The sequence below is a fragment of the Schistocerca americana genome, chromosome 3 (assembly GCF_021461395.2).
Source record: "Schistocerca americana isolate TAMUIC-IGC-003095 chromosome 3, iqSchAmer2.1, whole genome shotgun sequence".
NCBI lineage: Eukaryota > Metazoa > Arthropoda > Insecta > Orthoptera > Acrididae > Schistocerca > Schistocerca americana.
Genome location: NC_060121.1, coordinates 465,557,399 through 465,576,208, shown reverse-complemented (window position 1 = coordinate 465,576,208; position 18,810 = coordinate 465,557,399). Strand labels below are relative to the sequence as shown.

Below are 18,810 nucleotides of genomic sequence, written 5' to 3'. Positions count from 1 at the left end.
TTGTGAACCCAGCCCAAGGAAATAAATAAAAAAGTGAAGTCACTATTAAGCTACATTAAATATGAGTACATACTTTGTTATTCCATTAGAATTATGATGAGGAGGTACTCCAGCATATGAATATTATTAGTAAAAAAGGATGCATAATTAGAAACGGACAGAGATCCTTACTCAGATGGCCATTGAGGATGCGAAAAAAATCACAAAATTATGCATTTCTCGTTTTTATAAAAATCCAAAGGCTTAGTACAAACCTTTAATTGTATGCACCATAAAGAGGGTAGAAGAACACGAAAGTTGCTCTCTCAAAGTTTCGTGAAAGAAGAAAAACATCTGGAAAAGTTCATTTACATGAATTGCATCACTGCACTGACGTTATGTCAGAGTTACATATTCCACAGCGTTTAATTAATAGTAAGTACAGGTATTAGTTCCACCAAGAAATTCATCAGTGAAGGTATTGGCTTGCAATTAATGATATAAGCTCCTCGTAATGTTTATTAGTAGCGAAACGTGTAGACAAGCTGTCAAACATTTCTGTTTCTCAATAATTAACATATTTTCTCAGCCAAAGTGTGTGACTTTATTAAAAGAATACATATAATAGGAAGCAACAGTAAATATACCCTTCTTGCAACAGACTTCTTCAAGACATCCTTGAATTTATGTCACAAATAAATCGTATCATATTTTCGACATGTGATGTAATCACAGCCAAATTTCCCCAGTGATACAGAAAGACGTTTGTATATTATTTAATTCAGTTAAAAATCATAAAAGTTTTATTTACATAACAGGTACTTAAATTTTGTCTGTAATGTGTTACTGACCAACTTCAGACCCGGTTACAGACACTATGGCAATCTTATTATTTACATAACAGGTTATTAAATTTGGTCTCTAATGTGTTACTGACCACCTTCAGACTTGGTTACGGACACTCTGGTAATCATATGGAGTCGGCATAAGTATAAATGATACAGTCACAAGAATACGTCTGTTTCGTTTGTAACTGGTACTGTACCATTTTTGCATGTGCAAGCTCGATTTGATTACAAAAACATGTGTATTCCAATCTGATGAGGGTAATTAGAGATCGAAATTGATAACGTAATATATAAAATGTTTTGTGATCTTTAAGTCGAAAAGAAGAACAAATAAAAGTAACACATTCTTTTGCAGCTGGAAACCTTTCACTTGATCCATGAAGTTACTCCAAAATACGATACCAAACCGAGGCCAGGAATGAAAGTAAGCAACGTATGCTAGATATTTTATTTTAACGACATCAGTGAAGGTCATATTTGAAAAGCAAACATTTGTTTATGAGTTTCAGGAGTTCCAATCTATGCTGGTCGTAACTGAATCTATTATCAGGCTCTAATCTCAAGAACTTAATACTGCTATAGCGTGCTATTAGTTCACATGGGTCTGAGCACTATGGGACTTAACATCTGAGGTCATCAGTCCCCTAGAACTTAGAACTACGTAAACCTAACTAACCTAAGGACATCACACACGTCCATGCCCGAGGCAAGATTCGAACCTGCGACCATAGCGGTCGTGCAGTTCCAGACTGAAGCTCCTAGAACCGCTCGACCACCACGGCCGGCTACTATTAGTATGGCTTCATATTGAGTGCATTTTTTGGGTGGAATTTTTTTGCAGTTTATGAATGGTAACAGTAATTTTCTCTTAATGTGTTAAAATTTTTGAAAGAATGTTGTAAACAGTAGATGGAATTCTCACTTTTTTTCCAGCTGTAGTAAGAGTTGCTTCTTGAAGGGACCGGCAAGCTGTCGCACTTATGGTTTCACGGTGAGTGTAGTGAGTTTGTGTTCCTTTTAGTTGTCAACGCAGGTGAAAGATTAGTAGCTCATAGTTTGTCTATTCGTATCTTCTTTAGCGTTGTTTTGAAGCTTTTGTGGCATCCGTTCCAAATCTAATCCTACATCTCTCAAATGACACGCGAAACGTATTTCCTCGTCAATAAACCCAATGCACGTATCATATCTCTGAGATGCGAATCACATTTCAAACAGATGCCACAAAGGCTTCAAAACAACACTAACACATGATGCCAGCAGACAAACTATGAGCCACTAACCTTTCTCCTAGTGTGACTACTATAAACACACACGACATATGTGCCTAATCACCTATCACACGTCATAGTGGGACCACTCACAATGATGCTAAAACCGACAGCCGAACATGTGATACATGATGGGTCAGGGAAATAATACGCCAACGTAGCTCACTACACACCAACTCCGACACCAGCTTCCTAGTGTTGGTTTCATTTACCAATGAAGTAAACAGAGAAATAAATCGCAAATAAAATATAGCATTAATAAGTGCTAACATCGAAATTTCTTGAACTGTGATTAATGGTTTCTATCCAACTCAGTACTTTTACACATTGACAGGAAATTACTATTACCGTTCGTAAATTGCAAAAAATTTCCACCCAACAAATGCACTCAGTATTAAACGATGCTACTAACAGACATTGGCAGGTTCAGTTCTTGAGATTAGAGCTTGATAAAAAATTCAGTCGACCAGCACAGAACAGAACTCCTGAAACGCCAAAACAAATGTTTCCTTTTCAAATATGGCCTGCGATGATATCGTCAAAATAAAATATCTAGCATACATTGCTTACTTTCATTCCTGACAGTGTTTTGGTATCGTATTTTGGAGTAACTCCATGAACCAAATGAAAGATTTGCAGCTGCAAAAGAATGTACTACTTCGATTTGTTCTCCTATTCGTCGATTTAAAGATCACAAAACATTTTATATATCATGTTATTGATTTCGATCTATAATTACCCTCGTCAGATTAGAGTACACACATGTTTCAGATCAAATCAAATTGGGCTATGAAAAAATGATACAGTACCAATTATAAACGACAAAGACGTATTAATGTGGCTATACCATTTATACTTACGCCGACTCCATATGATTACCAAAGTGTCTGTAACCAGGTCTGAAGATGGTCAGTAACACATTACAGATCAAATTTAATAAACTGTCATGTAAATAAAAAAAAAAATATGATTTTTAACTGGATTAAATAATATATAAATGTCTTTTTATATCACTGGGAAAATTTGGCTGTTTTTACGTCACCTGTAGAAAATATGATACGATGTACTTGCGGGATGAATTCAAGAATGTCATGAAGAAGAATGGTATACTACCTGTTGCTTTTTATTATATGTTTTCCTTAATAAAGTCTAAAACTTTGGCCCAGGAAGTACGTTCATTATTCAAAAATACACAAGTTTGACAGCCTGTCGACACGTTTGGCTACTAATAAACTTTAAGAGGAGCTTATATCACTAATTGCAAGCCCATACGTTCACTGATGAATTTCTTGGCCGAACTAATACATGTACTTACTCTGAATTAAACGCTGTGGAATATATAACTTCGTCTTAATATCAGTGCATTGATGCAATCAGTGTAGATGAATATTGCAAGCTGTTTTTCTTCTTTCATGATACTTGACGGCAACAACTTTGATGTTGTTCTATCCTCTTTATGGTACATACAAATAAATGTTTGTATTAAGCCTTCCAATTCTTATAAAAACGAGAAATGCCTAATTTTGTGATTTTTCTCGCATCCTCAATGGCCATCTGACTATGGATCGCCGTCCGTTTCTAATTGCGTATTTTTGTTTTAATGATACATTTCATATGCTGTAGTACCTCCTCACAATATTTCTAACGGACTAGTGACGTATGTTATCATATTTAATATACGTTAATAGAGAGTCAGCTTTTTTATTTAATTTATTTGGCTGGGTTGAAAAGACTGTAATGAGAGGTAATGGAGACAGTCAGATGGATGTTACATAACATTAGCCAAAATTATCGATGCATGGAACGTCCCTCATTGGCTTTTAACGTTAACCCTTAACTGGGGCAATCCAGGTCAAGAGCATCTGAACATAAAATATATATTCGTTACACGTACTGCAATGGCCGTGTGTTTGTCAATAGCTTTGTTATTTTAGTTGACTGTTAACGACAGCACTTCGTTGGTTGCTGAAGATTGGTACATAACTGTCAGATCGCAGAGAGGTTCCTGAGCACACGCTGATCCAGTTAAGTAAGTTTTCTAGTTTCATATTTTTAACGATACAGACTGAGTATAACATAATTATCTACTTTTAAGAATTATTTAAGATTATTTTTTAAATAAAATAGTTGTATATTCTAAAGCATCATTTAATTTCTTTTGGTTTACAATGGCTTGTTTGGGGACCATTGGGAAAGTCTCTGTGAATGACACTGCATCTCTGAATTTGTAATTAACACTTCAAAAAATTTGGATGTCACACTGATGATGGTGAAAGGTAATTTCCAACTGAAAGTGAATACGAGTCAGATACTGATGTAGCAACAACCTGTAGGTTGGGTGTGAGTATTCTGATAGAAACACCAAACGAAATGAACAGGATGGGTCAGGTGGAAAGTTAAGTTGTGAGAGACGTTGCCATGACAATAATGAAATTGTGTGTTGTAAAGAAGAAACGAAGCAGTAAGAACTCGTGCTTGCAATATTATTACAATATTTCCAGGGTAGGAGCCCTTTTTTTAAAAAAAAATTGTGTCTTTCTTCTAATGATATATTTTTCAGTCTCGCCTCTAGGTGTCCTCGACGAAATTCTTACACGAATTAGTAAGTACATTTCTATAGCTAGAGAAAAATATAACGAAAAAGATTAAAATCATCTCCAGAATGTTGATGGAGTTTCAGACGCGCTTCCTGGTCACCTGTCACATAGTGGGCCATTCAAACCCCAAGATGAAGACGCCTAATCAATATTTACGACAGAATGTACTAGTATAAATTAGCCCACCTATTAATTGCTAGGCATTAACTGAATCATACACAGCATTCTGTACCATGTTTACATTTATCACTTCAGCTACCACAATTTCATGTACAGAGACGCTCAGACTACTTAATTCTTGCGGAAAGAAAGCGAATTAAGATACTTTATACTCCGACTAATTGTAGGAAAAACGTATCGTTTTACTGTTCCCGAAACGCTACGAGGAAGCATTAACACCGCTCTGCAATGTTGAAGAGTTTGGATTCCTCAGTAGCGAGCACCTAGGCGAACTCACTGCTAATTACTAACTAAACGATGCGGAAACATTTCGTAAGGGTGAACGGTTTCGAGAACCATATGTATCAGCGGCTCTTGAAAGAAAAGTTGTTGAGATAGCACAGAGAATGTCATGTAAATTTTATCTTCGAGATGATTACACGGATACATGACACGTTGCAAACAATCGTTATCATATTTGTAATGGAGCAGAGTCAATCTGGTCTTACCCAGGTCGGTGTGACGTCAATGACATTTAGTATATAACTCCAGCTCAATTTGAAACCAAGCATTAGTTTCGTTCTGAGTTCGCCAGAATTCGTTGGAGTAACTTTCACCATGAAACGTAAGCTCAACATTTCCTTCTGTTAAGATGTAGATGACAATCAAAATTAATTGCTACGCTTCAAATGTAACATGGTTACAAGTGTATCTATAGAGCTGCCTTCGGTTGTATTTAGTTTTGTGTCTACAGCTGCTAAACGTTCACAGCCATAAATATCTATTTATGAGGATTGTGTTACTGACTGAATTATGTACATTGCGAATGCTTCGGATTCCTTCTTAATCGCTCGTTATTAATACATTACTAGGAGCAACATTCTCTTCTTAACCCAACTAAAACCACGTCTGATTGGAAACGGTAATGCGTTCCATTAACACGTCTTGGATGAGTCGAACTAAGTTCTACTAACTTATATCTTTCAGTCGATAAGCACAATAATACCTTTAATCTTGCCACTAGTAAGCTTTTCCAAGAGTTGAAGTGGAAACTATGAGAAGGAATTACACTTTTACAGCTTCTAAAGTGCAAAGTTAGTTTGATGTTTTGTTTTGAAATAAATGTTGTACCCCATCAGAGTTTAGACGAACGAAATACTTCTTAAATGATTCGAAATATCGAAACAAAGTTGACAGCATAGTGCAGTACCTGATACAGCGAGCATATCTTCATGCCTTATACTATTTACAGTGTGTGTAATGCTAAGATGCCTATTTTACTCTTTACAGTAACGTTATGTGAGAGTAGACAAAGGTATAACAAAAGAAAAATTTTAAGCGAAACTTAAACATGACATTATGTATCAGCATCATATGATACCATTATAGCAATTGGGCTGAAATTATATTGTTTCCATGGATTCTGAAAAATCTTGACGTTAATGAAATTTAATTGGCTGGCAGAAGAATAGCTTGATGAATGGGAGTGAAAATTCATATATAAATTCTTGTATATTTTAATTGTCATAAGGAAATAGCTTCTTATTCGGAGAGAGTTCATGATGTACGTGAATTAGTACACTCAACAACTGTTTCAGCATTAAGAACTTTGTTGTGCTTTCAATTACTTTTTGCCTCTTAACAGATGGACCCAAAATTCCGGTGCCAGTGAGGGGAAATGAATTTCGTTGGCCTTATTGCGCACTTCAACTTGAAATACACGAAACACTAACCCACTTTTCCTACAGTGTTGGCAGGCCTTCTGGTGCTGAGCGTGTTGGCCGCTGTGGCCACAGCGACCACGCCCACATGTCCCGAAGATGACGGCGCCACGGCCGTCTTCTATCCAGACGACACGGACACACACGGCTTCTGGGAGTGCAGCAACGGCATAGCTGTCCACCTGGAGTGCCCAGCTGGACTCGTCTGGAACGCCAATATCAACGCCTGCGACTGGCCGTCCTCAAGGAAGTAGAAGATGCGAGCTTGCCCCGTTACCAATAGATGTTTGCTAAGAAAACCTCAGAATAAAATTCGCGTGTCTTATGACTGTGGCTGATAATGTACTATCTGTATTTCCTATGCTACCATTGAATGTAATTGTTATTATGCTTGTCAACATGTTCATTCTTAATAAATAACTGTTGCAAAATATATATATATATCTATAATTCATACCCTTCTGTTCAACTCTTCGAAAGGCCACTGAACCCTAGTTTTAAATTCTTCCGTCTTTATTACTGGCCTACATATTCTTTGTCACGTAGTGCTCTAATCAATTATAGCTTAAGTGCTGCTAAGGACACTGATGTATCAATTACAGAGTAATTCAGTCTTACGTTTTATACAAACTGCTTCGGCTGTTTGACTACAGATGAGAATTATACAGAAATAACTAACACATCTATGTACTGAAGCCAAACGAAGAAGTCATCTTTTTACTGTCCTGTATTTAAATAAAATCTGGTTAAGCTTACTTACTTACCCGTACGTCTAACCGAAGCTATGATGACAACTTCAGCTGTTTCTTCAGAAGTTGCAGATGTATTACTTTGATTCAAGAAGATGATGACTGAAATCTCGTACAGTGAGTGAGCGGATTTACTTTTGCGCATATTACTTGTTGTTCTGAAGATGTTAAGTAACAAATCATACAAGTGGGCAACTTTCCTTAGGGTGCTAGTGTCCACTACATTCAGATGCACACACGCTGGAATTTTTTAGTGTATTACGGTAAATAATTTTGTCGTTCGTATTGCTTAAATGATTTCACAAACAATTACCTCCAGTTGCTAAAGACGTTTGTGGGATCAAGTAAGAGCTTTGGGGACTACAGTCCAGCAAATCCACTTCATTTTCTTATTCGGACACAATGTTCTTAAAACAAGGTCATCCATAAAGATATTATGTATGATGAACGTATTCGCCACAAAATAAATTAACCAGCGATTCATTCCTTACACGACCATTCAGTCAGTTACAACTGGTGGTTATTTCAAGCAATCCTAGAAACGTTGGCGAAAATTTGTTATCTGAATGTTTTCTCCGAAAATTTTTGTCTTCAGGTGATTATACGAAGCGCATATACGAGTAGTCGCGGAAACCCACTTAACATTGTTTGCAACAAATTCCCCTAGAAAAATACGGAGTATCATGACGGATACAGGGGCTAGTGATTACAGGATGATTGTTGTGAAAGTGAAAACCGTAACATACAAGCCAGGAAAAGCAAACGTAAAGTATATGTGTATAAGAAAGCAGATAAAACCTCACTTGACGGCTTTCTAAGAAAGAGTACAGATATTACAACAGATCGTTAATTTTTTTAAATTCTTTCATCATTTCCTCAACCTATTACCCTGTCCTCAGTCTCTTAAAGGCCCCTGTTCCCGTTTTCAGGGGTTTAGAAACTAAACTTAAAGCGTTTTATGGTGAAGTCTCTTTTACTTTATGTCAGTGACTTACGGACAGTCAAAGTTAATCAGATAGAATTACAGTTTTAACGACCATACAAATATGTAGTGATAGCATCAGTAGTAGGGCAAGGAGAGCGCCACCCTAAAATAGGTCACCCCAAAGGAGGTCACCCTACCGTAGGTCACCCCAAGGGCCGCTCTAAAATTAAGTACCGTTGTACAAGATGGCGGCCACGACGATAGTACATGACGTCACGTGATGTCAGCTGATTACGCGTGTACCGTTATCCTCCACTAACATAAGTAACTTCTTCCTAGGAACTCGCTGGATGTTTGAATTTTGGCGGGAAGAAAGGTCAACTGTACTACCTGCAGTAGCCTAAGTCACCTCATACTACGAACTGGGGGGGAGGGGGCTGGAGTTTAAATTTTTCTATGAAAGATAGCTCAATTGGGCTACCTCTATTAACGAAAGTAAATGCTGCCAAAGAAAGGGCAGTTACGCTACCTCCACTAACCTATCCAACCGGTTCCAACGAACTGTACAGAAGTCTTTATTAAACTATTAGAATCAGTACCACCATCAAGCATGTTCGTCATCCTCTTTGAAAATGTTCCCCAATTTGGCTCTAAAAGCTTACATCCAATTCGAATATACTTTCTATAAATTTGTTTATATTTTTTAAAATTTATTTAAATTTATTTGTTATTATTAAATACCTTCAGCATTAGTTTCCTGTTACCACCAGAATAGGCTGAGATATCGATAGCGGTATTACATACACTGGACATAAGTCCTTATTTAAACAATTAGAGCCAATAAAACCATCTACTCTGCTCACGAAATTTGCTCTAAAAGCTGATGCGGGTTCTGTTTCCATTCATTTGAATATAATTTCTGTAAATTTCTTTAAATTTGTGTAAATTTCTTTAAATTTGTATAAATTTTTTATATTTGTTTAAATTTGTTATCTACCTACAGCATTAGTGTTGTGTTACCGCCACAAGAGGCTTAGATATCCTTTTCTCAGTGTTTTAATAGCAGTATTACATGCACTCATTCAGCTCTGGACATAGGTCTTTATTTAAACAATTAGACCCACTACCACCAACAATGTGTTTGCCATCCTCTCAGAAAATGTCTAAGAATTTTGCTGAGGGAGGTTAGTATGGTGTCACCCCAACTAGAGGCTGCTCATTCATATAGGCAACTACCTAGTTTCAATTACTTTTCAAGATCATCTAACCACATTTCCTACATACATCGAGCAACGTATGTACCTAGTTTATTACGCTGATATAAAACTCTCACCCTGCCGGCGGTCTTGAGGGAGGGAAAATTGATGTGAAAAACGAATCAGCCTGTTCTGGGCTACTGGAGAGAGGAAGGGATGTAGTTTATTTGTTTTTTGGACAATTTATTTAGCAACGGATATCACCTAACTCATTTATTACACTGATGCAAAACACTCACCCTAACGTGCTTAGAGTCACAAAATACTGTTTAGAGACTTCGAAAGTACCGCTAAACAATGCATTATGCTGATGTGCAGAGACGCAAACAACTCGTAAATTACGAGGTAGCGCAGTGGCTAGCACACCGGACTCGCATTCGGGCGGACGACGGTTCAGTCTCGCGTTCGGCCCCACCCTGATTTAGGTTTTCCGTGATTCCTTTAAATCGCTCCAGGCAAATGCCGGGATTGGTCCATTGAAAGGACGCGGCCGACTTTCTTCCCCGTCCTTCGCTAATCCGATGGGACTGATGACCTCTCTGTCTCATCTCGTCCCTCAAACAACCCAATCAAAATGATCGAGTGCACACCACGTACATCAAGCCCCGCTTTCCCCTTCAAATGCCTCCTGTTCATCCCTAATGCCTACGAATCATCGCTGGCACAGGCCCACAGACGTACTATGCTGAGCAAGGCTGGACGACATCCACCGTTCAGCATACGATTATTATTCATTTAACATCAACTTCGCTCCTATAATAAAGCAAAACATTTCTGTTCACAATAAATAAAGTCCAGTTTTATGAGCAAAAACCCATATAATTTTTCACGTTCGGCTTAGAAACTTATCACCTCTCCTAAAACATTTACGTGTAGACCAATATTTCCACTCACGAACAGAGATTTCCGTGATTTAGCAGATTCCAAATCATGCCCTATAATTTAAAAAGTCAAATAACGTCTTTCTCATATCTAGACAACTGGCAAATGTATCTTTCATCTGCTAGATGCACACACCACCATAGACCTCCTCTCAACTAAATAAAGAAGTCAAACGCGAAGAAGCACTCGGACGAACAATTTACATGATAACAGAACAATGACCCAGCGCTATCACACGTCCATATTCAATCTTGTCAAATTCCCACTTCATGACGAAAGCTGTCCAACACATACTAAGTATTAGTTCGCTATTCGGTGGTCTAGACGACTGCACGCTTAATTCAAAATACATTCCTGCATTGCCACAGCCCTCTCCATTCGAATGGCCTCCCACTGTTCGTGGAAAACTTGAATCATTCCCACCACAAGACGCACGTAGACAGAGTCATCCTACCAAATCGAACACATATGTATTTGATCGCTATATTTACAATTGAATAACATTCGACAATAAGCGAAGTATCTGAAATACACCCTGCTTATGGCTCTGGAAATAGAAATATCTGTACCTTTCTTATCACTTGACATACTCTCCTCTCTGCTGTCACAGTATTCCACGTCAAATCCAACCCTTCCTTGCCACTGGACAATGTCATCTCCTCTACACACATCTCGGGACACAAGCCATTATGTGTATATGCATGTGTCGCGGAAGGCTCCCAGGACCCGCAGTAGAGCCGAGTTAGCGTTAGAGTGTGGATTCGCCATTCATTATATCTGGGCCGATGTTGGGATACAGATCCACAATATGGGTTTGAAGGTGGATCCGCCTCCCGATATCAGTCCAGATATATATAACACGTGGCAGACACACACTCAAACACTAACTAGACTCTACTATGGGTCCTGGGAGCCTTCCGCGACACATGCATACACACAGTCGAACTGACAACAGGGCAAACACTCTCCAAATGTGTGGGTGACCGGATACAGTCAAGTACTGTGCTGTACTATGCCCCCGATCAGTGTATTTTGGTTAGGTGTTGGCAGCTGTACTACATTTTTAAATCAATTTTAGAAAACAGAACTAGAGGTTATTACACGATGGCATGGATAGAACTGCCATAAAACAGAACTGCGAAAAGTGATAGGCTAACAGGTATAAATTGACCAAATATAAATGCTGAGAAATAGAGCAAATACTTGCGTATCTTCTGGGTGGTCAGAACAATTTGTAGATGGGATCAAGTACGCTGCAGCAAGAGGAATCTGAGAAAACGTCGACATGGAAGCGAAGGGAATGATGGAAGCAGTCAATTTTTGTCCGTTGAGGCAGCATTATACTGTATGTCTATTGAAGTCTCAGTGATACTTGCGAGTTGACTACTATATTTGACGCTTTTCAGGAAGGCAGAGAACCATCCGTCTATAAAGCATCTGCGGTCACGTGACATAGCCTGCTTTCGATACGTATACAGCCGCTTCTTCTGTGTATGATTTAAAGCACTTGCGATTATTAACTGCACTGTCAACCTATCCTGCATCAGATAACTTCCATCTCACGTGAGATGAAACTTGGCACATTCCTCTAGACGAACTATGATTTCTGTGTGCTCAACCCCCCCCCCCCCCCTCCCCCGTTAAATCTTGAGTGTAAAGTCGTCAAAAAAATGTTGAAATATTTGTGAAATCTTATGGGACTCAACTGCTAAGGTCATCAGTCACTAAGCTTACACACTACTTAACCTAAATTATCCTAAGGGCAAACACAAACACCCATGCCCGAGGAAGGACTCGAACCTCCGCCGGGACCAGCCGCACAGTCCATGACTGCAGCGCCCAAGACCGCTCGGCTAATCCCGCGCTGCTAAAGTCGACACATCAACTTCATAACTAAGTTAGCGATAGGTGCTTGTGAGGCACTGCAACCCCCCTGTATACATTTGCCTGATAGATATGCTGTTTATAGAGTTAGTGGCAGAATGACTTGTAATTTTAGTATGTCGGGTGCTGCTGCACTGCGTTTATCTGTTTCCTTGTAAGAAGTGGACTTGCTGGACTGAAGTGCCCGAAGATCTTACTTGAACCCACAAACGTCTTTAACAACTGGAGGCAATTGTTTCCGAAATCCTTTTTGTCAATACGAACGACAAAATTATTTACCTCACTACACTACAAAATTCCAGTGTGTGTGCTTCTGAATGTTCCGGAGACTAGCTCCCTAAGTAAAGTTGTCCACCGGTATGATTTTTTACTTAACATCTTCAGAACAACAAGTAATTAGTGTAAAAGTAAGTTCTTTCACTCCGTGTACGAGATTTCACTCGACAGCTTCTTAAATCAAAGTAATACACCTGCAACTTCTGTAAAAACAGGTGAAGTTGTTATCATAGCTTCATTTAGACGTTGGGGTAAGTAAAGATGAAGCTGAACCAGTTTTTATATAAATACAGGCTTCAGTACATTAGATGTGTTAGCTATTTCTGCATAACTGCCTTCTGTAGTCAAGTCAGGCGAAGCAGTCTGATTAAAGCACAATACTGAGTTACCCTATAATTAATACATCAGAGTCCCTATCAGCACTTCAGCTATAGTTGATTAGAGCATTACCTAAGGAAGAATATGCAGGCCAGAAAGAAAGACGGAAGAACGTAAAACTAGGGTTCATTTTCCGTTCGATGATGTGGTCCTTAGAAATGAACAGAAGGGGATGAACAAGAGATATATATATTGTGCAACACTTATTTATTATGAATTAATATGTTTGCAAACGTAATAATAATAACATTCAATGGTAGCAAAGGAAATACAGATAGTAAATTATCAGCCACAGTCATAAGACACGCAAATTTTATTCTGAGGTTTTCTTAGCAAACATCTATTGGTAACGGGGCAAGCTCGCATCTTCTACTTCCTCGAGGGCGGCCAGTCGCAGGCGTTGATATTGGCGTTCCAGACGAGTCCAGCAGGGCACTCCATGTGGATAGCCTTGCCGTTGCTGCACTCCCAGAAGCCGTGTGTGTCCGTGTCGTCTGGATAGAATACGGCCGTGGCGCCGTCATCTTCGGGACATGTGGGGGTGGTCGCTGTGGCCACAGCGGCCAACACGCTCAGCACCAGAAGGCCTGCCAACACTGTAGGAAAAGAGGATTAGTGTTTCGTGTATTTCAAGGTGGAGTGCGCAATAAGATCAACAAAATTCCTTTTCCCCCACTGGCGTTGGAATTTTGGTTCCATCTGTTAAGAGGTAAAACGTAATCAAAAACTTATTAAGTTTAATTAACGTCACGATTTTTCAGAACGCATTTGTCCCCAAGATGTAGAACATAGGAGGACAAGCATTTGCTTCTTTAATTAATGCAGAAATTCTCTCTACTAAGCAAGTTAGTTTATGGTTTGGTCACATGTCAGCTTGAGGTACAATAACACAACACATGAAATAATGTGCATAGGTTGAAATGCACGGAAACAGCACAATTTCAGCTCAGTTTCTATGATAGTATCATATGATGTTATTACATAATGTCGTATTTAAATTTCCCTTAAAATTTTTCATATGTTATACCTTTATTTTCTCTCACTGCCCGCTACTATAAAGAGTAAAATAGGCATCCTACGCATTGAAAGAAAAACGCATTCTTAACACACACTGTAAATAGTATTAGGCATGGAGAAACGCTCGCTCTGTCATGTACTGTAGCATGCTGACATCTTCGTTTCGATATTTCGAATCATTTAAGAATTATTTCGTTCGTCTAAGCTATGATAGGTATAATACGTATTTCAGAACAAAACAGCAAACCTACGTCCCACTTTAGAAGCTGTAAAAGTGTAATTCCTTCTCATAGTTTTCACTTCAACTCTGGGAAATGTTTACTAGTGGCAGGTTTAAAAGTATAGTTGTGCATATGGACTGAAAGAAATAAATTGTTGAAAATTAATTCGATTCGTCCATGTTGTGTTAATAGAACGCTCCCGGTTGCATTACCGTTTCATGACAGACATGGTTTTATTTTAGTTAAGAAGAGAATGTAGCTCCCAGTAGTCTCTTAATAACGAGCGATTAAGAAGGAGTCCGAAGCATTTGCAATATACATAATTCAGTCCATAACACAGTCCTTAGAAATAGATATTAATGACTGTGTACGATAAGCAATTGTAGACACGTAACTAAGTATAACTGGAAGCTCCTCTATTGATAATCTTGTACCCACGTTACATTTCAAGCGGAGCAATTAATTTTGATTGTCAGCTGCATATAAACAGAATGAGAGTTTAAACTTACGTTTCATGGCGAAAGATATTCCAGCTAATTCTGGCGAACACAGAACGAAACTAATGTTTGGCTTGGAAATGAGCTAGAGTTATATAGTAAATGTCATTGACGTCATACCGACCTGGATAAGGTCAAATTCTCTCTGATCCATTATAAGTATGATAACGATTGTTTTCAACGTGGCATGTATCCGTGTAATCATCTCAAAGATAAAATTTACATGACTTTCTGTGTGCTACCTCATCAACTTTTCTTTCAAGAGCCGCTGATAAATATCGTTCCTGAGACCCTTAACCGTTACGAAATGTTTCCATAGCGTTCGGTTAGTAATTAGGAGTGAGATCGCCTAGGTGCCTGCTACTGCGCAACACAAACTTTTCAACATGGCAGAACAGTATTAATGCTTTCTCGTACCATTTTGGCCACAGTAAAATGATACGTTTTCCCGAAATTTAGTCGAAGTACAAAGTATGTTAATTCGGTGTTTTTTCAGCAAGAATTGAGTAATCAGAGTGCCCCTGTACATAATATTGTGCCATGTGAAGTGATAAACATAAACATATGCAGAATGCTGTGTAATATCTGCATTACAATCTGATTCAGTTAACGCCTTCGGACGCCAGTAACCGAGCGAGGTGGCGCAGTGGTTAGCACACTGGACTCGCATTCGGGAGGACGACGGTTCAATCCCGTCTCCGGCCATCCTGATTTAGGTTTTCCGTGATTTCCCTAAATCGCTTCAGGCAAATGCCGGGATAGTTCCTTTGAAAGGGCACGGCCGATTTCCTTCCCCATCCTTCCCTTACCCGAGCTTGCGCTCAGTCTCTAATGACCTCGTTGTCGACGGGACGTTAAACACTAATCTCCTCCTCCTCCTCCTCGGACGCCAGAATATGTGTGGTACTCCATAGCATGGTTTGCACCCTGGATACTACGTCAAACCGTTTCTTTTTTTATTATTTTATTATTTCCTCAGCCTACTGCCCAGACCTCAATCACTTATAGACACCAGTTTCGATATTCAGGGGTCTAGAAACTAAACTTAAAGCATTTTATAGTGAAGTTTCGTACAATTTCAGTTTTAACGACGGTACAAATATTTAGCGATAATATCAACACGCAAGTAACAAATTAGAAAAGGAATTGTATTTAAAAACAAGTCTCAGGTCCAAAGAATAAAAAATTAGTAATGTAACAAAAAATGAATACCGATTATACAAAGCAAGAGGAATTTAGAGTAATGTCGTTAAGGGTGTTGTACATAAAGTAACGAGGAATGTTTACTAACATAGCAATTAATAGGTGGGCTAAATTATGTTAGTATCTTTTGTCACAGACCTAGATTAGGCGTCTTCATCTTTGGGTTTGAATAACCCACAATGTGACCGGATACCAGAATGCGCATGAAAGTCAATCAAGATTCCGGAGATGATTTTAATCTTAATATTTATATTTTTCTCTAGCTATAGAAATGTACTCACTAATTCTCGAGACAATTCATTGTGGATGCCTAGAGGAGAGACTGAAAAATATATCCTTCGAAGAACGCCACTAAATTTTTTAGAAAGGGCTCCTACCCTGGAAATAACGCAATAATATTGCAAGCACGAGTTGTCACTGCTTCGTTACTTCTGTATTTGACCACACAATTTAATTTTTGTCGTAGTAACGTCTCTCAGAATTTAATTTCCCACTTGACTCATCCTGTTCATTTCGTTTGGTGTTTGTATCAGAATACTCACAACCAAACCTGCAAGTTCTTGCTACATTACTGTCTGACCCGTATTCACTTTCAGTTGCAAATTGCCTTGCAACTTCAGCAATGTGACATGCTAATTCTTCGGAAGTGTTAATTATAATTTCAGAGAAAGTAACCAAAATAATTTAACTAAGGCCTTAGAATATACAGCTATTTAAAAAAAATTAATAATGTTAAATAAGACATAAGAGTAGATAATTATAAATACTATGCATCACAATCCTCAACAAGCAACAAAGTGTTGAAGTTAACAGTCAACTAAAATGACAAATGAGTAACAGATAATAACAGTAAATTCAAGAATTCCATCAAGAGGTGCCCCCATTTGCAGCAAAACATGGGAAATGAAATACAACTTGTGGACAGATTATATCTTAACGACAAAATGTTTTCATCCATGAATATGGAAACATGCACTTAAAATATGATGGGGCACACCAGTGGCGTAGATTCCTGCCAGTGGTGTACATACTGTTTTTTTCTTTCTTTCTTTCTGCGGTTTGATTTGCGACTCGCCACAAATTCCTCTCCTGTGCCAACATGTCACTTGCAAACTACGTCCTCCGTTATCTGCTGGATGTATTCCAATCGGTCTTCCTCTACAGTTTTAGCCCTCCACAGCTCCCTCTGCTACCATGGAAGGCATACCCTCATATCTTAACAGATGCCCTATCATTCTGTCCCTTCTACTTGTCAGTGTTTCCTATATATTCCTTTCCTGTCCGATACCACGCAGAACCTCCTCATTACTTACAATATCAGTCCACCTAATTTTCAGCATTCGTCTGTAGCACCCGTTCACAAGTGCTTCGAGCCCCTTGATTCATCCCGGTGGCGAGTTCCTCCACAATTGTACGTCTGTTGGCCCGTACACATCTGAACCGTCGTTCACCCCTGTCATCTATGGCCCGAGGTTCACCGCAGTTGCCTTGACGGCTGTTTTGGATGGCACCATTTTTTCACGGAGGATATACCTTAACCATTGCGACACGCGAACACGCGACCTGTTTACAAACTTAGCCGTTTTCGAAGTGCTTCCACCAGTGGTCCCCACGTCAGTGACGATGCCCTAAGGATGTCAGATAAATTGCTCCACTTCCGCATCACGACAACGACTGCAGTGTTTTCCGGGTCCTCTCTGCACGCTTTACATACCGGCCGCTGCTGTTACTGTCACAAGCCGTCTGTGAGTGGTTATTGCTAGTTGATGTCGAACATAGGCGGTGGTCACAGTAATACGACTGACCGTTATATAAATTGTAACCTTTGTTACCCACCTATGAAATCGATGTCGTTAACGCGTGCAGGGTCACTCAGCTCGGAAGCTTTCCGGTCCCAATCTTGGCTGTAGATAAAATTTTCACTGCTAATATTTGGCCAGAAATGGTGGTAGCGTAACGGTCCTGGTCAGTCTCTACGCTAATGGTCTGGATTAAATTTCAAAATCTGTGTGTGTGTGTGTGTGTGTGTGTGTGTGTGTGTGTGTGTGTGTGTGTTTGGTGCTTATGGGCATTCAACAGCAATGTTATCAGCGCCATTGCACTCATTAAATCAAACGAATGTTGATAAAATCGTTAAACAAATTCCATATCTCTTTGCAATGTTTTACCAACAAACCTAGCACCAAAATGTACATGCATCCATTTACACTCACATGCACTCCCCCAGGGTGAGATGGAGCCGTGGCTAGCACACTGGACTCGCATTTTGGAAGACGACGGTTGAAACCCGAGTCCTGCCAACCTTATTTAGATTTTCCGCGTTCACTAATCGCTTCAGGCAAATGCCGGAATGGTACCTATGAAAGGGCACGGCCGACTTCCTTTCCCATCCTTCCCTAAGCTGATGGGACTGATGACCTCGGTGTTTGGCGTCCTCCTCCGAAACAACCGACGAACCGCCACATATAGTTTACACGTACTAGTGCAACACACCATCCATATAGCCTTTAAAAAACTGGCCGATGTTCGGAGAGGAAGAACATCTTTCACTAGGCGCCTGAAGCCGATCCGTCGGATTTCGCAAACAACAATGCTAAAACAATGTTTAAATCTTTATCACCTTTAGCTCTAGTTACAAGATAATTTAATTTTTGTGCCTGCTATGATCATCATACACACACACTTTGGCTCTCTGCAGTAAAAAACAACAAAAATATAGTTAGATATATGCAATTATCACCGTAAAATAAAATATGCACACAAGACTATCACATCTGTTTTGTACACTGTGGAGCGCTTTCGCTCTTGTCAGTTTCAGTAGCGTGTTGCTATAGACCTAGCCTCGTGACATAAAGTGTAGTATAAAGTACAAATATGAATGAACCACAGCTACTAAAATTCAATGTCTTTGTGTCAAAGGAATCCACCAGTTGCATCACATTGGCAAGTA

The 18,810-nt window shown here is 39.1% G+C and overlaps 1 protein-coding gene and 1 long non-coding RNA gene across 2 annotated transcripts; one reads left to right on the top strand and one right to left on the bottom strand.

Annotated features, from left to right (window-relative positions):
• The first annotated feature begins 5,432 nt into the window (after positions 1 to 5,432).
• On the top strand, positions 5,433 to 7,007 carry LOC124607462. Its single transcript, XR_006978835.1, has 2 exons — positions 5,433 to 5,476; positions 6,600 to 7,007. It is a non-coding gene; the product is annotated as an uncharacterized LOC124607462 (long non-coding RNA).
• Positions 7,008 to 13,112: 6,105 nt separating this feature from the next.
• LOC124607453 (peritrophin-1-like) lies at positions 13,113 to 14,723 on the bottom strand. The gene is made up of 2 exons (XM_047139787.1): positions 14,670 to 14,723; positions 13,113 to 13,518 (listed from the first exon to the last, which is right to left on the bottom strand). Exons 1-2 carry the CDS (start codon positions 14,674 to 14,676, stop codon positions 13,292 to 13,294), a joined length of 234 nt encoding a protein of 77 aa, XP_046995743.1. The 5' UTR covers positions 14,677 to 14,723; the 3' UTR covers positions 13,113 to 13,291.
• Positions 14,724 to 18,810: the final 4,087 nt, after the last annotated feature.